The sequence below is a fragment of the Anomaloglossus baeobatrachus genome, chromosome 5 (assembly GCF_048569485.1).
Source record: "Anomaloglossus baeobatrachus isolate aAnoBae1 chromosome 5, aAnoBae1.hap1, whole genome shotgun sequence".
Taxonomy (NCBI): Eukaryota; Metazoa; Chordata; class Amphibia; order Anura; family Aromobatidae; genus Anomaloglossus; species Anomaloglossus baeobatrachus.
The window spans coordinates 38,750,226-38,773,241 of NC_134357.1; the positions used below are offsets into that span (position 1 = coordinate 38,750,226).

The window sequence follows — 23,016 nt, forward strand, 5'->3', positions numbered from 1 at the left end:
TAACATTGGTGCACGTTTGTCCGTGTCTCCGGTATATACGGAAACGGACCAAACACGCACGTGTTTCACGGACGTGTGAAGGGGGCCTGTGAGAGGGCGAATGCGTTAGTGATCACCTATCACTGTCTGCCAATCAGAAAACGTCTCAGAGGTCACCTGACCCACACGCCCATTCCCCCGCGCTGTCACCTCTCCTTGTCGTCTTCCCGCCCTTTTTTACCCCCTCACAGAAGTTTTACTTCACACGCACAGGTGACGTCTCTTATGAGGGGGCGGATGCGTCACTGTTCACGTGACACACCTCCGACCTATCCCAAGGACGCTGAGAGTCATGTGATGCGCAGCCGCTTCCCCGCGCAGTCAGCGCCTCCTTCCTCCGGTCAGAGCGGTGAGGAGGGCTCAGCATGGCGGAGGCGGCCGCTCCCGGTGCCGTCCTCCTCTTCCTCATCTCGCTGTCTCCGCGCCCGGCGTCTTCCTGGCTGCTCGGTCTCCGGCCGGAGGACACGGTGGGCGGCCGTGTGTCCCTGGAGGGTGGCACGCTGCGGGCGGCGGAGGGGACCCGCTTCACCCTGCGCCTGTACTTCCAGCCTCCGCTCTCGGCTCAGCCGCATCAGCAGCAGCCGAGCTCCGCGGGTAACGGCTCCAGCCCTCCCCCCAGGCTGGTGTTCATCGAGGAGCCCCGGGCTGGCGGTGACCCGTGCGTGGATGAGGGGGCCTGGGCTTCGGATGTGGAGGTGCTCGGCCCCCTGCAGCCCTCCCCTCACGGGGGCTCGGCCCTGGTGGAGGTCCGGGTCCGGGAGCTGCGGAAGGGGGAGCGGGGGAAGCTGTTCTCGCTCTGTGCCTTTGACGGGCGGCGCTGGGAGCACCATGGAGGGGAGCACTTCGTGCTGGAGGTCCGGGAAGCGGCCGAGGCGATGGCGGCCTGGCTGCGGGCGCTGGTGGCGCTGCTGCTGCTCGCCATGTCCGCGCTGTTCAGCGGCCTCCGCCTCAGCCTGCTCTCCCTGGACCCGGTGGAGCTGCGGGTGCTGCAGAATAGCGGCTCTCCGGCGGAGAAGGAGCACGCCCGGCGGGTGCAGTCTGTGCGCGCCCGGGGCTCCTACCTGCTGTGCACCCTGCTGCTCGGCAATGCCCTGGCCAACGCCTCCCTGGCCGGCTGGCTGTGCGCGTCCCTCCCCGCGGAGCCCTGGCTGGCCGTGCTGCTGTGCACCGCCTGCGTCTTCCTGTGCGGGGAGGTGGCGCCCTACTCGGTGTGCTCCCGGCACGGCCTGGCCCTCGCCTCCCGCACCCTGTGCCTCACCCGCCTGCTGATGGCCGTCACCTTCCCGCTGTCCTACCCTCTGAGCCGCCTCCTGGACTGGGCCCTCCGCCAGGAGATCAGCACCTTCTACACCCGGGAGAAGCTGCTGGAGATGCTGCGGGCGGCCGACCCCTACAACGACCTGGTGAAGGAGGAGCTGAACATCATCCAGGGCGCGCTGGAGCTCCGCACCAAGGTGGTGGAGGACGTGCTCACCCCGCTGGGGGACTGCTTCATGCTGCGCTCCGACGCCCTGCTGGACTTCAGCACCGTGTCCGAGATCCTGCGCAGCGGATACACACGCATCCCGGTCTACGAGGGCGACGACCGCGCCAACATTGTGGATATCCTGTTTGTCAAGGACCTGGCCTTCGTGGACCCTGATGACTGCACCTCGCTGCAGACGGTCACCCGCTTCTACCACCGTCCACTGCACTGCGTCTTCAACGATACTCGGCTGGACGCGGTTCTGGAGGAGTTCAAGAAGGGTGAGGACGGCCACGACCCCGACCACCTGTGCATGTCCCCCATCTCCGGGCTCCTCCTGTCCAGTGTCGTCCACCCCCCCCTCCTCATCTCCGGCCTCCTCCTTTCCCCCGTGTCGTTCCCCCCCCCCCCTCCTCATCTCCGGCCTCCTCCTTTCCCCCGTGTCGTCCCCCCCCTCCTCATCTCTGGCTTCCTCCTGTCCCGTGTCGTCCCCGTTCCCCCCCTCCTCCATCTCCGGCTTCCTCCTGTCCCGTGTCGTCCCCGTTCCCCCCCCCCTCCTCCATCTCCGGCTTCCTCCTGTCCTGTGTCGTCCCCGTTCCCCCCTCCTCCATCTCCGGCTTCCTCCTGTCCCGTGTCGTCCCCGTTCCCCCCCCCTCCTCCATCTCCGGCTTCCTCCTGTCCCGTGTCGTCCCCGTTCCCCCCCTCCTCCATCTCCGGCTTCTTCCTGTCCCGTGTCGTCCCCGTTCCCCCCTCCTCCATCTCCGGCTTCCTCCTGTCCCGTGTCGTCGCCTGCCCCCCCCCCCTCCTCATCTCTGGCCTCCTCCTGCCCCATGTTGTCACCCCCCCCCCTCCTCATTTTCGGCCTCCTCCTGCCCCGTGTCTTCCACCCCCCCCCCCCTCTCCTCTCCAGCCTCCTCCTGTCCAATGTCGCCCCCCCCCCTCCTCATCTCCAGCATCCTCCTGCCCCGTGTCGCCCCCCCCCCCTCCTCCTCATCTCCAGCCTCCTCCTGCCCCGTGTCGCCCCCCCCCTCCTCCTCATCTCCAGCCTCCTCCTGCACCGTGTCGTCCCCCCCCCCCCCCTCCTTCCTCATCTCCTGCCCCGTGTCGTCGTCCCCCTCCTTCCTAATCTCCGGCCGCCTCCTGCCCCGTGTCGTCGTCCCCCTCCTTCCCCATCTCCGGCCGCTTCCTGCCCCGTGTCTTCGTCCCCCTCCTTCCTCATCTCCGGCCTCCTCCTGTCGCGTGTCGTCATCCCACCCCCCTCCCCCATCTCTGACTTCCTCCTGTCATTGTCCCTCATCTCCGCCCCCCCCCCCCCCCATCCATTCCTGGCTGCCTCCTGTTTCGTCCACCATCAAATTCTTAGACTTCTCCTTTTGTGTCATGCCTCCCTGGCCTCCTGTGTCGTCACCCCCCTCCATTCCTGACCTTCTGTGTGCGTCTCCCATCCCCAGCCTCCTTTTGCGTTTCTAGCCTACTGTGTGTGTCATGAACCCCGCAGCCCATCCCCGGCCTCCTGCGCGTCCCATCCCCGGCCCTTGTCCTCTGCAGTCTTCACCCCCCCCTCCGCAGCATGTGCCCAGCATGGAGCATCCCCTGGCTGCAGCTTCATCAACCAGCCATCATCACAAGCCTGTGTCCTCAGTAGTCATTGGCTCCTGCATACTAGTGTATTATGGATCTAGTATCCCTCTACAGCAGCGCTCAGTACAGTAATCGGCATCATTGAGCAACTGTATTGTACTGTATCACACATATATTATTCAAAGATTTCTCGTCTGTATGGTATCTTCTTCAACTCCTGCTTCGTAATATAGATCTCTAGTATCCTCCATCACCTTCCTATATCCCAACTACGGTTGTCAGCTCCTGCATCTTACGTTGCACGCACGTTAGCGGTATTCTGCCGCAATGCCGGATCCGTCAGAAATGTGGTACAGTTCAATACAGTTAAATGGCATTGCGGCAAGATACGGTTACACACGATCACATGATTGCCACGATGCCATTTAACTGTATTGAACTGCATTTCAATACAAGCATTTATGACGGATTCGGCATTGCGGCAGAATATCGCTGATGTGAAGACAGCTTTACTGTATCATGTATCTTATCAGGGGTACACACAGAAGAGGGCCCCTGTGTAAGAACAGTGTGTGCCTTTTTGGAGTCCACTAGATCATCTTAATGAGCCCCTCTGTGTCATTTTGGATGTAGAGGTGGCCCCCTTATCTGTAAGGCCCCTGTGCAGCTCCAGAAGTTGCACCAATGAGGTGGCAGATCCAGTCTCCCCATCAATCCCTGGCTGCAGTACAGTTATTCATGTCATTCGGCATCAGTACCCTATTATTATACATCTAGTATCCACTAGTGATGGGCAATCCGGCTCTTTTTGGTGATCCGGTTCCCATAGCTCCGCTCACCAAAAAGACCCGGATCTTTCAGATCGTTCTCTGTTCCTTATTAAATGTGTTCATCCCAGGTGAACACCTATTTAAGATTATAGTAACCCCGCCCACCCGCGGCTAAACCCCTCCCACTTACAAATGACCAATTAGATTGTTGAGTAGGCGGAGATTTGCCGTGGGTGGGCGGGGTTTCAGCGGCGAAACGAGCCGTTTAGATTTTTTAGTGGCTCTCATTGGTAATCCGGCTCCTGTCGGTCACTGCAGGGAGCCGGATCTTTAGTCTTAACTATTGTCATCTGAAAAATTAGAACCAGGCACTCCAATATATGTAAGAAGGATGAATTCACTATTGTCATCAACTGTATCCTCCTGTCTTACAATACAGTCTGTATCCTCTACAGGCATCGATCAGCTCCTACATTACTCCTCTAGCATCAGCGGCCGGTATGCTCCTGACTAGTTATCAGCATTGTTCAGCTGTTTTGCCCTTCTACTCAGATCTGTATCCTCATTAGCAGCCGTCAGCTACTGCGGTCTGTAATATTACGTAACTAGGATCTCCATCACCAGCCTTTCTCCCCCAATCTCTAAAACCACTGCACTGTACAACTTATTACTTTTATTCCATTTCTTTTATCCCCCCTCATCAGACTATTCGTAATACAGTTATCACCTTGGTTCAGTTGCTGCATATTTTCTATTTTAAATATCTATTACCAGTGATGTGTGAACTCGCAGATAACCGGGACCACCTCTAACTGGATTAAAAAAAAAACACAAAACCCCGGTTCCGCCCAGGATTTGACCTGGATATCTGGGCAGACACCGGTCCCTATATAAGTCTATGGGGACCAGAATCCTGCTATTAAAAATGGTGGTAGACTGGATAGGAGCAAGTGGGCTGTTCTCACAGAGGCTCCGGTGAGGCTGTAACTGCTCCCGCAGCCACTCGTTCACTTACGGGGCCGCTCATTACTTTCATAGCATATGCACTGCTTTCCCTGCCCACCAGCGTCTGTGATTGGTTGCAGTCAGATGCTTCCAATCAGACGCTCTGTGTGTCTATCGTGGTATAAAAATAAATCAAATATATTTGCTGTAGGGTCCCCCCTATTATGATACCCAGCGCAGATAAAGCCTTTGGCTACAGGCTGCAGCCTCCAGCCGTGCACTTATCGTGGCTGTGTATGTGGCTTTTTATTTAAATTAATAATTAAAAACAAGCGGGTCTCCTCAATTTTGATACCGAGCCATGGTAAAGCCTGACAGCTGCTTTTTTTTGTCTTTCAAATAAAGGATTTTTCGTTGTTTGTGTTTTCTTTACTTTCACTTACAGATTAGAAAGGGTGGGGGGTCTCATAGACGCCTGCCATTACTAATCTATGGTTTAGAGGCAGCTGTAAGCTGCGATTTACCTCTTATCACCTCGATTGCCACCACACAAGATCAATTGGGAAGAGCCGGGTAGAGTGCTGGTATTGTTGCATCTAATGGATGCAGCAATCTTGGGCAGCTGCAGACTGCTATTTTTAGGCTGGGGGGCAATAACCATGGGTCTCTTCAATGAAATTGGGTGGGGGATCGTACTTTTTTTTTTTTTTTTTTTTTTAATTATTATTGATTTAAATAAAGCTGCATGTGCTTCCTCCTATTTTGATACACAGCCAAAGTATGCGCACAGCTGGGGGCTGCAGCCTGTAGCCATAGGCTTTATCTGTGCTGGGTATCAGAATACAGGGGCCCTCTACACCAATTTTTTTATTTTATTTTACTGTACTACATAGAGCCACAGATGGTGCCTGTGACTGGAAGCGTCAGACACGGTCACTCAGGGTGGGGGTGCATCTGACTGCAATCAATCACAGACACTGGTAAGCAGGGGAAGCAGTGCATATGCAAGGAAGGTAATGAGCGGTCATGGGAGCTGTTACAGCCGCGCCGGAGGCTCGGTAAGTACAGCCCGCTTGCTTTATTATTTTCTTTATATATATATATATATATATATATATATATATATATATATAATTATTAAACTCAAGGAAAACAAATGTCAGAATTGTCAAACAAATGTCAGAAAAAATAAATAAAAATTATGAGAAAATATATATATATATAATATATATATATATATATTAAACATTTATATTTCATAACTTTTTTTTTTATTATTACTAGTGTCAGATTCGGATCAATAACCTGAATTCTCTGAGAATTCCAGGTCGGGCACTCTGGTACCTTTTGAACCTGTGCGGGTCTAGAATTTTACAGTCTGGGTTCGCCCATCACTAATTATTACCCTTCACTAATATCCTATTACATATTTCACCAAGTATCTACTATCCTGGCTCTGTGTTCTCAGCATCATTCAGTAACTGCATCCCTTTACAACCTGTATCCACAATAGTCATTGCTCCTGCATCCTGCTATGTGAAAGGGGTTGTCCACTTTTGAAATCAAATTAGTATTTTTACTTAGAAGTATTTGGATGAAGTGCTTGCATCTTTCTTATCTATGTGACATCAGATTGTATCCCCATTGAATCAATTTGCTATGTGACGCATTTTTCTCATGCTGTAAAAATAGCGAAAGTCAGCACCTAAGCAAGTGAAATTAATGGGCAGGTGCAAACCTGCTGTGACTGCAATACGATAACTAGCACAAAGATGCGGCGGGGCCCTCCAAGTGATACAATATATGCAAACACGGAAACATTTTAGTTATGACCACTTAATTACATTTTTTTTTTTTTTTTTTTGGTGCTTATGATTTTTTTTTTTCCCTTTAAAACAGCCATAACTGTTTTCTTTTTCAATCATAGCTGTATAAAGGATAGGTGTTGCGGTAAGGGTAGTAATGTTTTCAAAGATGCCATTCTTTTTACCATATAATGACTGAAAAATAGGGATAACAACCAGAGTAGTTTGAAATGGTGAGAACCCCCCCCCCCACCCCCCCCCCCCGCCCCAATTCTGACATTGTTTTTCTTGAGTTTAATTTTTACTACAATCAATGTGCTGTGAAACTGACCTGGTAACATACATGATTCTTCAGACAAGTGTAATTATGGCAATACCAAAAATATACAGTGCCTTTCGAAAGTATTCGGCCCCCATGAATTTTTCAACCTTTTCCCACATTTTAGGCTTCAAACATAAAGATAAAAATTTTAATGTTCTGGTGACGAATCAACAACAAGTGGGACAGAATTGTGAAGTTGACTGAAACTTATTGCTTATTTTAAACTTTTCTAAACAATAATAAACTGAAAAGTGGGCGTGCAATATTATTCATCCCCTTTACTTTCAGTGCAGCAAACTCACTCCAGAGGTTCATTGAGTATCTCTGAATGATCCAATGTTGTCCTAAATGACTGATGATGATAAATATAATCCCCTGTGTGTAATCAAGTCTCCGTATAAATGCACCTGCTCTATGATAGTCTCAGTGTTCTGTTTAAAGCACAGATAGCATCAGGAAGACCAAGAACACAACAGACAGGTTCGTGATACTGTTGTGGAGAAGTTTAAAGCCGGATTTGGTTGCAAAAAGATTTCCACAACTTTAAACATCCCCAGAAGAACTGTGCAAGTGATCATATTGAAATGGAAGGAGTATCATACCACTGCAAATCTACCAAGACCCTGCTGTCCCTCAAAAATTTCATCTCAAACAAGGAGAAGACTGATCAGAGATGCAGCCTAGACGCCCATGATCACTCTGGATGAGCTGCAGAGATCTACAGCTGAGGTGGGAGAGTCTGCCCATAGGACAACAATCAGTCGTACACTGAGAAATGGCTTTCTCCTTGCCACTCTTCCAGAAAGGCCAGATTTTTGCAAAGATATACATAAAAAGTGTTGTTTAAAGTTTGACACAAGCCACCTGGGAGACACCCCAAACGTGGAAGAAGGTGCTCTGGTCAGATGAAACCGAAATTGAACTATTTGAGCACAATATCAAACGATATGTTTTGGCGTAAAAGCAACACAGCTCATCACCCTGAACACACCATCCCCACTGACAAGTATGGTGGTGGCAGCATCATGGTTTGGGCCTGGTTTTCTTCAGGAGAGACAGGGAAGATGGTTACAATTGATGGGAAGATGGATGGAGTCAAATACAGGACCATTCTTGAAGAAAACCTGTTGGAGTCTGCAAAAGACCTGAGACTGGGACGGAGATCTGTCTTCCAACAAGACAATGATCCCAAACATAAAGCAACATCTACAATGGAATGGTTCACAAATAAACGTATGCAGGTGTTAGAATGGCCAAGTCACAATCCAGACCTGAATCCAATCGAGAATCTGTGGAAAGAGCTGAAAACGCCTCCATCCAACCTCACTCAGCTCCAGCTGTTTACAAAGGAAGAAAGGGCGAGAATTTCAGCCTCTCGATGTTCAAAAGTGATAGAGACATTCCGCAAATGACTTGTGCTGTAATCGCAGCAAAAGGAGGGGCTACAAAGTATTAACTTAAAGGGGCCAAATAATATTGCACGCCCAAATTTTGTTTTTTTTTATAAAAGTTTAAAATAAGCAATACATTTCGTTCAACTTCACAATTGTGTCCCACTTGTTGATTCTTCACCATAAAAAAATTAAATTTTCTTTGAAGCCTAAAAGGTTGAAAAATTCAAAGGGGCTGAATACTTTCGCAAGGCACTGTATAGATTTTCTTTTTTTACTTATTTAAATGGCTTTAAAAAATTAAACCTTTTTTTTTAAAAAAAAAAATTGGTTTGTGTCGCCATTTTCTGAGCCATAACTTTTTTCTTCACAACTTATTTAAAAGAATCCCTTCTCTCAACAGCTTTCATTTTTGTTTCAAACACGTTGTCCTTCATGAGTTTCCAAATATTTGGAACCACAAAATTGCCTTCCTTCAGTTTTGCTTCGGACAGTCTGAAATTTTGTACACAGGTACTTAAGTTGCTTTTCCATTCGGTAGAGCTTTCACAAACTGCTTCATCAGTCCAAGCTGAATGAGGAGTGATGGCAGGAGAACTTTAGTGGAATAAACTAAACTTTCTGCAGCTATGATCTTGAGTTGAGACCCAAGAGATGTGGTATGAAAAGAACCATGTCCCTGTACGGTCAGACACAGCCATTACACAGTACATAGCAGGGACTCTTGTGTAGAAAATTATCCAGCATCCAGATCAATAGATTGGTTAAAAATCAATTTTCCTTTATTCCAAACTTCATAAAACATAAAATTCTCCATCATGATGAAGAACGCATCACAAGGCGTGTGAGGTGGACGCATTTCGGACAAAAAACTAGTCCTTAATCTGAGACAACACATAATACATCTGAACACATACTTATAAAAGGAACCACAGGAAGTCATGGAACAATCAAAGCTGAACAAGGCCACCTGATATGCTGAGTAATGAATCGCAGTAACCCTTACAAGACACTCAAAATTTCGTTTCTAACATTCATGCCTGTTGGAGTTCTACTTTGTAGAATTAACATCCATTTTGCCTCACGGCGCAATAATAAATCATTTAAATCTCCACCTCCCCTCAGTGTCTGCACTTTCTCTATTGCATTAACTCTAAAGTGACTCAAATCACCTCTATGTATATGCAAAAAATAACGGGAGGCGGCTGATAAACTGCGTGTGGTAGTGTGACCCACGTCATAAACGTGCTCTGATATGCGGCGTCTTAGGGTTCGTGAAGTATTCCCCACATACTGGATATTGCAATCTGTACACGTTATGACATAGATCACACCAGCAGAAGCGCAGTTCATCAGAGACTGAATTTTAAATTCCTTTTTTGTAACAGAGGAAACAGTTTTGTCCGTATTCCACATGAATCTGCACAGCCCAGTTTTTCTGGCCGCATTTGAAAGACCCACAAGTGGGTAGCCAATTCCTTGCAGTTATTTCGTTGCCCAGAGTGTTTTTATTTTTGTTCTTTTTGGAGTGATCACTGGGGGACACTCTATTAGCGATAGTTTTATTCCTCCTAGACACGAATTTGACTCCGTTTTTTAATATATTTTTTAACGTGTCATCTACATATAAAATCGGCAAGAATTTTTTAATGATATTAACAATCCGATAAAAATCGGTACTGTAGCTTGTTGAAAAAACAATAGGCATATGACCTTCAGCAAGAGCAAGGGTTTTTTTGGTATTATTTCTGCTTATTTTTAAATAATCCTCTAGTTTTCTCATCCGTTTTTTGTTTAGCTCTCTCTATATTTTTATTAGAATAGCCCCTCTTCTTAAAGCGCTCACCAATAATCTCACATTGTTTCTCATATATATGGGGTGCAGTACATGTTCTCTTCGCCCTTAATATCCCCACGGGGGAGTTTATAACTATTACATGGCGCGGGTGACAGCTGGTTGCATGTAATAACGAATTCCCTGCTATTGTTTTTCTGAAAATATCACAGTCAATTTTCCCTTCCTCCAGGTTTGCTGTCAGTAGAATGTCCAAAAAAGGGATTGTTTGAACACTATACTGATATGTAAACCGTATATTGCATGGATTATTGTTAATGTAAAAGGCGAAGCTCTCAATGTCGGCCACTTCACCATCCCACACGATTATAACATCATCAATAAATCTCAAAAAAAGAAAAATATTGGCAGAAAAAGGATTTTTTTCCGAAAAAATATATTCCTCCTCCCACCAAGCCATGAAGATATTGTCGAGAGAAGGTGAAAATCTAGAACCCATAGAACAACCCTTGTACCTGTAAATAACGATCATCCAGAAAAGAAAAAAAATATTTTTTAACAAAAAATAAGTAACTTCAATTAAATAGCTTTGTAAATCAACTGAAAAATTACTATATTTTTGCAGGTAGATTATTAAAGCCAAAATGGCCAGATCGTGGGGGATGGAGGTGTACAAACTTTGCACATCACAAGTTAGCCAGCAAAAAGAGCTCCGCCATTTCACCTGTGAAAAAATATTCAGAACATGCTTAGAATCCTGCACGTAACTAGGTGAGATTTTGGCTAGGGGACTCAATCTAACGTCCAGCCATTCTGACAGGTTCTCATTGAGAGATCCTGTGCCAGATATGATTGGGCGGAAAGGTGGTGGGAAAATTTCCTTGTGCACTTTTGGGAGTGCATGGAGCAAGGGGGTTCTGGGATACAAAGGACAAAAATAATCCAGCTGTTTTTGATTAATAATTCCCAAACTAAGGCCCCTATTGAGGAGTTCCTGTAGTTCTGATCTGATATTTTCCGTGGGATCACGATTAATCATTCTATACACATCACTATTATGAAGCATAGCCCTAACCTCCTTTTCATATAACCCAGTGTCGAGTATAGTTACAGACCCTCCCTTATCGGAATTCCTCACAACAATATTGTGATTCACAGATAACAAATCAAGTGCCTGTCTTTCAGCAAGAGAGATATTAGAACGTCCATTCTTTTTTACATTGTAGATTTTCATAAATTCATCCTCAACAAGGTACTGGAAATCGTCCATAATCTGCAGTTTGGAATGCTCAGGATAGGATTTGGGATTAGGGATCCTTGAGGAAAAGTTGTCATCCGTTAAATGTGGTAACCTGGATCCAGATTCTGACAAGTCCCTCAGATTTGTAATGGTGACCTGCTCCTGGAAAGAGGTGGGTGTAAATTCCTCTGGATCCATAGAAAAATTCATAGCATTACTATCCATAGCATTTCTCTGGCCTGAGTCCTCCACAAAAAAATGTCTCTTAAGGGTTAATCTTCTCATAAAATGGTTTACATCAAGCATAGTATTAAATATGTCCATTTTTGCAGAAGGAACAAAATTGAGACCCCTTTTAAGAATATTAATTTGGTCATTAGATAAGATGGAAGCAGAGAGATTCAAAACCGTAAACTCTTCAGTTGAATCTAGAAGTGTTTGTTCCGCGCCGATCTTCTGAATTCCCTTATTATGGGGGTGTTTTCTCCCTGATCTCCTTTGGCGTTTTTTCTTCCTGGACCATTTTTTGAATGATTATTACTGTGGCAATTCTGTTGATCTACACCCTGTGCGTTATTAAAGCTGGTGGAAGACAGATTCTCAGTATCAGAGTTGTCTGTATTAACATCCGTATTGTCCATATCTGTTGAAGAAAAGCTTACTCTGTTCTCTCTCCGTTTCAGAATAGAGGGATTAATATTATTGCGTCTCCTTCTATAGTCATGCCAGTTATATATGTGGTTATTTTCATAATCGCTCTTATCCCTTCTAAACTTTTTTCTTTTATAGCTGTAATAGAGTCCTCCATTTTAATCAGATTGTTGTTAATTTTTTCTTTAGTAGTTTTGAAAAAGGTAGAATCTTTAAATTTTGTCAGATCATTTTCAATCTTTTTAATAGATTCCTCCAAAGTCAGCATCTTAATCTCCTCTCTCTCCACAATCAAATTCATCAGCTTAGTGGAACAGTAATTCAAAATGTTATCCCATTCTTTTACAAATTCAGGGTCATATTCTGTAGTAGGGCGCTTTTTAATGCGCAAACCCCTAGGGATCATTCTGCTGTTCACATAAGCCTGCAGGGTTTTGTGGTCCCACCACACCCTGAGCCGGGAAGACATATGTTTCTCAAGTTGCCTCATAAGCGATTTCAAATCCGTTTCATCCTCATGCAATATAGTTTACATATCAGTATAGTGTTCAAACAATCCCTTTTTTGGACATTCTACTGACAGCAAACCTGGAGGAAGGGAAAATTGACTGTGATATTTTCAGAAAAACAATAGCAGGGAATTCATTATTACATGCAACCAGCTGTCACCCGTGCCATGTAATAGTTAATATCCCCACGGGGGAGTTTATAAGGGCGAAGAGAACATGTACTGCACCCCATATATATGAGAAACAATGTGAGATTATTGGTGAGCGCTTTAAGAAGAGGGGCTATTCTAATAAAAATATAGAGAGAGCTAAACAAAAAACAGATGAGAAAACTAGAGAAGATTATTTAAAAATAAGCAGAAATAATACCAAAAAAAGCCTTGCTCTTTCTGAAGGTCATATGCCTATTGTTTTTTCAACAAGCTACAGTACCGATTTGTATCGGATTGTTAATATCATTAAAAAATTCTTGCCGATTTTATATGTAGATGACACGTTAAAAAATATATTAAAAAACGGAGTCAAATTCGTGTCTAGGAGGAATAAAACTATCGCTAATAGAGTGTCCCCCAGTGATCACTCCAAAAAGAACAAAAATAAAAACACTCTGGGCAACGAAATAACTGCAAGGAATTGGCTACCCACTTGTGGGTCTTTCAAATGCGGCCAGAAAAACTGGGCTGTGCAGATTCATGTGGAATACGGACAAAACTGTTTCCTCTGTTACAAAAAAGGAATTTAAAATTCAGTCTCTGATGAACTGCGGTTCTGCTGGTGTGATCTATGTCATAACGTGTACAGATTGCAATATCCAGTATGTGGGGAATACTTCACGAACCCTAAGACGCCGCATATCAGAGCACGTTTATGACGTGGGTCACACTACCACACGCAGTTTATCAGCCGCCTCCCGTCATTTTTTGCATATACATAGAGGTGATTTGAGTCACTTTAGAGTTAATGCAATAGAGAAAGTGCAGACACTGAGGGGAGGTGGAGATTTAAATGATTTATTATTGCGCCGTGAGGCAAAATGGATGTTAATTCTACAAAGTAGAACTCCAACAGGCATGAATGTTAGAAACGAAATTTTGAGTGTCTTGTAAGGGTTACTGCGATTCATTACCTAACATATCAGGTGGCCTTGTTCAGCTTTGATTGTTCCATGACTTCCTGTGGTTCCTTTTATAAGTATGTGTTCAGATGTATTATGTGTTGTCTCAGATTAAGGACTAGTTTTTTGTCCGAAACGCGTCCACCTCACACGCCTTGTGATGCGTTCTTCATCATGATGGAGAATTTTATGATTTTATGACGTTTGGAATAAAGGAAAATTGATTTTTAACCAATCTATTGATCTGGATGCTGGATAATTTTCTACACTACGTCCTGCTGCAGAGGGATCCTGCTTTCTTTTCTGTGCACCGATCAAACATTTAGCCGTCTCCATTGGGTGAGCTGGACTTTTTCTATATACTGCATAGCAGGGACTCTTGTATAAGATTATCTCAGCACAGGAACATTGTTGTTTGTGTGGGGGTTTTTTTGTTTTAATAAATATATCCAATTGTTTAAATTTGTTTTTATTCTAAGATCTATTGATGAAAATCAGCTTTTAAAATGAACGTTGTTTGTGTGGAAAACCTCTTTAAATTTTTCCATCAGCCCAGAAACTCCACTGCAATACACTAGAGCACTGCATTGAGAATAGTATGGAAGAAATTCCTTTTAGATCTCTATGGAATTTTTTTCTTTTGACAGACTATGATGTCTGTGTTTGTGAAAAGAACTAAATGGAATTTTTTTTATATATATATATATATATATATATATATATATATATATATATATTTTTACTTAGTTCAGCTATTGAAAGTATGTCATCTCTTTTCAAACCATTTTAACTTTGCAACCATCTACAGTGTGGAAAGAAAGTATTTAGTCAGCCACCAATTGTGCAAGTTCACCCACTTAAAAAGATGAGATTTGCCTGTAATTGATATCATAGGTAGACCACAACTATGAGAGACAAAATGAGAAAGCAAATTCAGAAAATCACCGTGTCTGATTTGGCGAAATTGTTTTGCAAATTATGGTGGAAAATAAGTATTTAGTTATCTAAAAACATGCAAGATTTCTGGCTCTCACAGACCTGTAACTCCTTTGAGAGGTTCCTCTGTCCTCCACTCATTACCTGTAGTAATGGCCCTTGTTTGAACTTATCAGTATATAAAGCACCTGTCCACAACCTCCCTTTTTTTTTTTTTAAATCAGATACTTTTTTATTAAAACAGAATACATACAACAGAATAACAAATCGGCATCCAAATTAAGATTATCACATCTATTACCCCTTTAACTCCCCCTCCCGCCCCCTCCCCCACCCCGGCAGCAACACTTCTCTCCGATACTACATCCCATTTAGTACACACTTAGAATACCCTCCAACTGCAGTATAGCAACCATCCCGCTGTGCAGGAGGAACAACTAGTAACACAAATAAAACAAAGCACACACATCAGAGGTCTCCGACGGCTATCCCGGTCCCAAATCAGTTTACTGGTCCATCACTCGTCCTATTCACATTGCAGCCAAGGAGACCAGAGCTTCTCAAACATTTTAACATTCCCCCTTCTTTCATACACTCCCTGTTCCAGCTGAAGAATACATTTCACCCTTTTAATTTACTCTCCCCTGGTCGGGGGGTCTTTTTTAATCCAGGACCTGGCGATCAGCTTTCTTGCCGTATACAGCAGCCTAGCAATGGCAATTTTCATAGTATTTTCCACCCCAAGCTCCTCAACATATCACAATATGCATAGCAATGGTTCCCTGGGAAGGACACACCCATATGTTCTTCCTATCTTGTGGATAACCTTAGTCCAAAAGGAGACCAGTCTCGGACAAAGCCACATCATATGAAAAATACCTGCGTCAGCTCCCTGACACCTTGGACACTCCGAATTCCTTTTCAACCCCATTTTAAACATCAGTAAAGGAGACCTATATACCCAGTGAATCACGTATAGGTGAGATAGTCTGGCCAGTTCGCTCATGGAAAGTTTAGGGACATACTCTAAGATACTCTCCCACACCTCCTCCGTTATCGGCCCAACTTCCTCCTCCCATTTAGATTTAGTTTTAATTGGGTAGTCTAAAAGAAAGGTATGTAGTATATCTTTATATGTGCCAGAAATGATCCCTTTAGTGCTTCCTCCCCCCTTACACACATACTCCAGTACCAGGTCAGTCTGTATGGCCACACTTTGTTAAGCCGCTTGGGCTGCAATCGCATGTTTTAATTGACTGTAGTGGAGCCAGCCGGACGCCGGTAACTGAAACTCACTCTGTAACTGTGGGAAAGATTTCAGAATTCCCCCGTCCAATATCTGATGCATGTATATTACACCCTTGCGTCTCCACTCCTCAATATTCCCCATTTTCTGAATCTCCGGGAGATTACTGTTATCCCAGATAGGTGTAAACTTAGTTAACCGGGTCACCCCTCTCACCCTTTTCAGCCTATCCCAGGTCTACCTGTCCACAACCTCAGTCACACTCCAAACTCCACTATGGTGAAGACCAAAAAGCTGTCGAAGGTTACCAGAAACAAAAGTTTAGCCCTGCACCAGGCTGGGAAGACTAAATCTGCAATAGTCAAGCAGCTTGGTGTGATGAACCACATGGGGGGACCTAGTGAATGACTTGCATAGAGCTAGAACCACCGTAAGGCTATGTGCGCATGTAGCGTTTGTCCCTGCAGAAATTTCTGCAGCGATTTGAACAGCACATGTGCGGTTCAAATTGCTGCAGAAAGAGTCCGTAATGAAAAAAAAAAAGCCGAATCCATGCGCTCTGAGTGCAGCCCCTCCCATAGACAGCGGGCGCTGCATGCAGAGCGCAGGAAAGTAGAATGTCACTTCTTAGAATGCGCGCTTCGGGCAGTAGCCACGTGCGCACGTCTCCTGCATAATCTTCATATATTATGCTCAGGACGCGTGCAGTTACGCTGCGGTGCAGATCGCAGCGTAACTGCATGCAAATCCGCAACGTGCGCACATAGCCTAACAAAGGCTACCATCAGAAACATAATACGCCGCCAGGGACTCAGATCCTGCAGTGCCAGACGTGTTCCCCTGCTTAAGCCAGTACGTGTCCGGGCCCGTCTGAAGTTTGCTAGAGAGCATTTGGATTATCCAGAAGAGTATTGGGAGAATTTCATATGGTCCGATGAAACCAAAGTAAAACTGTTTGGTAGAAACACCTCGTCGTGTTTGGAAGAGACAAAATGCGGAGTTGCATCCAAAGAACACCATACCTACTGTGAAGCATGGGGGTGGCAACATCATTCTTTGGGGCAGTCTCTGCAAAGGGAACAAGATGACTGATCTGTGTATATGAATGAATGGGGCCATGTATCGTGTGATTTTGAGTGCAAACCTCCTTCCAACAGCAAGGGCATTGAAGATGAAATGTGGTTGTGTCAGCATGATAATGATCCCATGCACACCACCAGATCAATAAAGGAGTGGCTTCGTAAGGAGCATATGAAGGTCCTGGAGTGGCCTAGTCAGTCTCCAGATCTCAACCCCATAGAAAACCTTTGGGGAGAGTTGAAAGTCCGTGTTGCCCAGCGACAGGCCCAAAACATCACTGCTCTAGAGGAGAGCTGCATGGAGGAATGGGCCGACATATCACCAACAGTGTGTGCCAACCTTGTGAAGACTTACACAAAATACCTGACATCTGTCCTTGCCAACAAAGGATATATGACAAAATATTGAGATGAACTTGTTGACTAAATACTTATTTTCCACCATAATTTGCAAAAAAAAAAATCTTGGCAAATCAGACGCGGTGATTTTTCTGGATTTGTTTTTCTCATTTTGTCTCTCATAGTTGTGGTCACCTATGATGTCAATTACAGGCCAATCTCTTTATAAGTGGGAGAACTTGCACAATTGGTGGCTGAATAAATACTTTTTTTGTCCCCCCACTGTAACTACTACCTAAGTAATTAAAATCCTGTAATACCTCATAAAATTAAGGAGATGACTATATGCAGACAACACATACAAATCTCTAAGTCTCTGAATAATGTGGCCAAATCCCACAAAATACCGTTTTTAAATAATCTAAATTGTGGTATTTTATGGGATTTAATTACTTGGTGCAGTTTAGGTAGTAATGTTTCATTGTTTATTTAAAAAAGGTTGTTTTATTGGTAACCTCCTTTTCAATGAGTCATGTTTTAGTGTTATGTAGGACAAGCGTTCAGATGATCACAGATTCAAGTTGCAGAAGCAAACAAAAACTTTTTTTCTTTTTAAAAATCCTTTTTTAGCAAATTTCAGATTTTTTTTTTACCATTTAAAAATACATTCCTTTCTCGCCTTTTCATTGGGGGACACAGACAGTGGGTATTATGGTGTCTCCAGGAAAGCATGACACTAGATTTGCAAAAGTGTTAGCTCCTCCCCCCAGAGCATATACCCTAGCTAGGCAGGAAACTAGCTCAGTTTTTTCTAGTGTCAGCAGGGAGGCTGACATGTCTGGCCTTGCCCTACCAGGTGCCTCAGGCCAGCTTATTTGTTTTATTTTTTATTTTGTTTTTGCTTTTCATTCTATTTTTGATTATGGTGCAATACCGGGGTGCCTTGCCACCCTCGTTCCCCCCGCGTACGGAGAGGAAACCTGGCGTGCACAAGCCGTCAGTCTTCCCTCGCGCCCAAGTGGTCGGGTCTGCGTACCCCTCCAGGCTCCCTGGAAGCACCTCACACCAAGGTAGCTCCAGAGGGCTGAGCAGAGCCGAAAACCTGCTTCAGCCTTGAGCCGAAGATGCGTCCCTAAGATCCCCGCATCCATCATCGACACGTCTTCAGACGGAGCCAGGAGCAGGTAGGGAGACGACGAGTCATCTGTCCCCTGCATCCAAACCGCTGCCTGGAAAGGCGCTGGTGGGGCAATTCAGGCCGTGATCCCGGGGAGCATCATTATTTTAGCCCCCGGCTTCTGGCTGCATTATAGCAACGCCCCTTCTCACTGCTCTGGAAGCTGCTCCCTCACTCAGGAACAGCTCCTTTCCGATTGGCTGTCACGCTTAGTCCCAGCCCTGAGACAATCAGCCTCAGGGGGCCGTCTCCTCCATGCTGCCAGGAACACTGGACGCCATTTTCCACGTGGGGAGCAGACTCTGGTGAGATCGCCTCCTTGGCTCTGCACTTCTGCAGCACTATATACCACTCTGCTCAGCGGTATATCGCTGTCTCTCTAGCTGTCAGGTTTCCAGGTTTTCCAGTTCTCTTTTGAATGAGCTTGCCCTCGGTTAACATGGAGTTTACTGTTCTGTTGCCCTACTTCCTGTCCAGCTGCTTAAAAGGCCGCCTCTAAGCCTAGTCCAGTGCCTGAGTATACTGCTTGCTGTGTGCTCCTGCTTTGCTGCTGCTAATCCTGATTGCCTTTGGATCCTCCTAAAGACTACCGACCGACCGACTCTGGACCTTACCCGGTTCCTCTAAGCTGTGCCCGGATTCCGTCTGCCATCTTCGGTCAGCACTCTGCCCGGTTCTCTCTGGTTCGTAACCACTCTGGACAATCATTCCGTACGGACACTCCTGGACTTTTACCGCTTGCCCCTTGTGTCCCGGCTGCGGCGCATTTAGGCCTTCCGGGGTGATTGCCGGACAGTCCCTGTATAGGGGTTCGCTCTGGTGGTCTCCCTGGGGGAGTCCGGTGCGTGGCCCCGGGAATTCCCTTCGCTCCGTTTCGGAAAGGTATTTTGTGTATTTGTACTGCTGTGTTTTCCGTTGTGTATCTACCGTGGTTACATATTATAAAACATCTTGTACCAGGAACTCGTCTCTGATTGTCATTGCCCTACGCTATCGAAATCCTCAGAACATATATAAGTATTACACTAGCGGTGTGTGCCTGCTGGCTAGCGGTGTATATCAGCTATTAGCGGTATATACTGGCTCTGCCTGCAGGTATATGCCGGCTGTTTGACAGTATATGCCATTTCTTCATCGTTCCTTATGGGAGACCCAAACCATGGGTGTATAGCTTCTGCCTCCGGAGGACACACAAAGTACTACACTAAAAGTGTAGCTCCTCCCTCCGAGCATATACACTCCCCGGATGACAAATCCAACCAGTTCAATGCTTTGTGTTCAGGAGGTCACACACACACATGCATCCTCTGATTTTTGATTTCAAAGATTTGGAAGAAAAGCGAGTCCAATCTGGACTCCCGGCATGTCCTTTCTCACCCCACTGTGTCGGCGGTGCTGTTAAGGTTGATGTTACAAGGCTGGAGCCTTCACATGCCGCGCTCCTTCACCATCCCCTGAGGCTCTGGCTTGAAGTGGGAGCCATCACGGTTCTCTCTGCTTTGCAGGAGACCGGTCTCCATCCGCAGCCCTTTTCAGGACCCTGACGGACGGAGCGATCACCCCCCAGGGACCTGGCACCTGCGTCTCACAAGCTAAGTACTGAGACGTTATTACCACAGACGGTGGTCTTTCCAGGGGTCCCTTGTACTTTATATATTGGGGAGAGTGTGTTTTATAACTGTGTTCACATTTCCGGCCGGTTCTCCAGTTTTCACTGGAGAACCGCGCCGATGGTGCCTGCACGCTGGCCGCATGTTTAAATCTAGGCCCCGGCTTCGCCTGAGGCCTAGTTTCGATTCTCTACCCCTGCATGTCAGTCAGTGCAGTGGGACAGTGTGGCTCCGCCCAGCGGCTATTCAGCACAGGGAAGGGACACTCCTCACTGAGGAAAGATTCCCTCCCCTGTATGCCTCATTTGCCCTCCGTCCTGCTCTCAGAGTAGGCCCCGCCCCCTCTCCTCGCTACGGACGCCATTTTCTCAGCGTTCTAGGGCACAGAGATCAATGTCTGCAAACACATTGTGACAAATGGGGGCCTGGGACAGAGCCCCCACTTCTGGGGGATCTGGAGGGCACAGAGATGCCCCTATGTTAAACAGTCTGGCAAGCCACAACCTCCGGTTGTGCAGCTGCTTATATACTCTGTTTATATACTCTGCTGGGGGTTTTTTTCCGGAGAGCCCCCACTTCTGGGGAATCTGGAGGGCACAGAGATGTTATGTTAAACGGTCTGGCAAGCCACAACCTCTGGTTGTGCTGCTGCTTATATACTCTGTTTATATACTCTGCTGGGGGTCTTTCTGGACAGAGCCCCCACTTCTGCAGCATGTCTCATATCAGAGCAGGGCTGCAAGGCTGTTTTTTATTATGCACCGCATGTAGACTCGTACTGTCTGTACCGAGCACATAACCACATTGTGATGCCTGCTCTGACATAGTGGTGCCTCAGCCTGGAAGCTCATCCCCAGTGGTCCCTCCGGCTGCTCCGGCTCCGGTGGCTGAACCCCCGGCTTGGGTAGAATCCTTCTCTCCAGGGGACAGCTGTCCCGGACACTGCTGAGCATGCATCAGCCCCCTTCTCAGGGCGCTTCTGCTGCTACGGCTCGCTCAGCAAAGCTCACAGAGGATTCTTCATCTGGTCTCAGACCCCGTCCTCCTAAAATGGAGACGCAGGGTCCCCTTTCCCTCCTCGCCCCGCGGCTCTGGTTCACGAGCTGACTCGCAGGACAAGGAGGATGCCTTACTGGGGGCTCGGACGCTTCTCCATGTACCCCATTGATCTGTCCGAAAGTGACGCAGATGCTAATGATTTGATTGCGTCCATTATATTTGTACTGGACCTCAATCCGCCTGTATCAGGGGAGCACCCCTCTTTGGCAGAAAAGCATCAGTATACCTTGCCTAAGAGAACAAGGAGTGTGTTCCTTATCCACTCCAGCTTTCAGGTCACTGTGACCAAGCCCAGAGCCTGTCCTGACAGACGCTTCCCAGAGCGTGGTTCTGATGACTGTTTCCCCCTTCCACCAGTGGTGGTCAAGGAGTGGGCTCATTCACCAAGGGTGGACCCTCCGGTGTCTAGACTTTCAGCCTGGACAGTTGTATCAGTGGCTGACGGCACCTCTCTAAGGATCCCACTGTCCGCCAGGTTGTCCTTCTGGCCAAATCTATATATGAGGCGGCAGGGGCCTCGTTCTCCCCATCTTTTGCAGCAGTGCGGGCTCTCAAAGCCATCTCTGCTTCTCGGGAGGAGATGCATTCCCTCACCAGGGTCTTTATGCCCGAATTGGTTGCCTTAACTTCCAGGCTTCAGTCTTTTCATCCTATAGCTGGAGACTGTCACCGCACTGCGGTGGCCTCGGCTACTTCCCTCGCTACCCGCAGGTTCCTGTGGCTTCGAGAGTAGAAGGCAAATGCTTCTTAAGAAGTTCCTTGCTGGACTCCCTTTTGCTGGGACCAGTCTATTCGGTGAACAACTGGATGAAATTATTAAGGAAGCTTTTGGCAGGAAGAGTACTTCCATGCCACAACCCAGGAAACCTTCCAGGGCAGGAACCAGTCGAGGTTTCGTTCCTTTCGTTTCCTCTAACTGGTCGTCCTCTAAGCCCTCGGCCTCGTCCACTAACTCAGCCAAGGTCCGTAAACCAACTGGCGCATGAAGCCGCGTCCTAAGTCGGCAGGAGCTGCTGCCACCAAGGCAGCCTCCTCTTGATTATCTGGCCGCGCCAGTAACGTCCTTGGTCGGTGGCAGGCTCTCCCTCTTGGGCGACGTGTGGTTTCAACACGTCTTCGATCAGTGGGTGTGGGTTACCATCTCCCACGGCTACAGAATAGAATTCTATCCAGCAGCCAAACAGATTTTTTCTGACAACTCCCCCCTGCTCCAAGGACGCCGCCTTCTCACAGACTGTGGCATTCTTGCAGGCCAATGGAGTAATTTTACCAGTTCCCGACTGGGAACGGTTCTGAGATTTCTACTCAAATCTCTTCCTAGTCCCCGAAAAGGACGGTGCTTTCCGACCTGGATCTCAAGCTTCTCAACAAGCATGTTCAGGTGCGGCAATTTTGCATGGAATCTCTGCGATCAGTCAATGACCCAAGGAGATTTCTTAGCATCCATCGACATCAGAGATGTCTCTCTGCATGTGCCATTCGCAGTTTCACACCAGCGTTGGCTACGTTTTGTAATCGGAGAGGAACATTTCCAATTCGTGGCTCTCCCCTTTGGGTTAGCCACGGCCCCTCGTGTATTCACCAGTTGCGGTTCTGCTCCTCCAGGGGTTGGTAGTGATTCCTTACCTGGACGCCCTTCTAGTCAGGGCTTCATCCAGTGCAGACTGTCGGCGGAGTGTCTCGCTCACTCTCGCCACGCTTGCAAGTCCACTCTGACCCCGACCCAGGAACTTACGTACCTAGGGATGCAATTCGAGACTCTGCTGGCACTTGTGAAGCTGCCCTTAGTCAAACAGCAGTCCCTTCATCTGGCGGTTCGCTCTCTGCTGAGGCTTCGCCGTCATTCCATCAGGCACCTCATGCAGGTGCTGGGTCAGATGGTGGCGTCAATGGAAGCGGTTCCCCTTGCCAGTTCCATCTGCGTCCCCTGCAGCTGGACATTT

At 46.9% G+C, this 23,016-nt stretch overlaps 1 protein-coding gene across 3 annotated transcripts in view; it reads left to right on the top strand.

Moving 5' to 3' along the window:
- Positions 1-389: 389 nt before the first annotated feature.
- Positions 390-23,016, top strand: part of CNNM1 (cyclin and CBS domain divalent metal cation transport mediator 1) — a 114,447-nt gene continuing 91,820 nt past the window's right edge. For all 3 annotated transcript variants that reach the window (XM_075348413.1, XM_075348415.1, XM_075348414.1), the window contains exon 1: positions 390-1,785. In XM_075348413.1, coding sequence (XP_075204528.1) covers positions 405-1,785 — 1,381 coding nt within the window. In that variant the 5' untranslated portion in view covers positions 390-404. The remainder of the gene's footprint in view (positions 1,786-23,016) is intronic.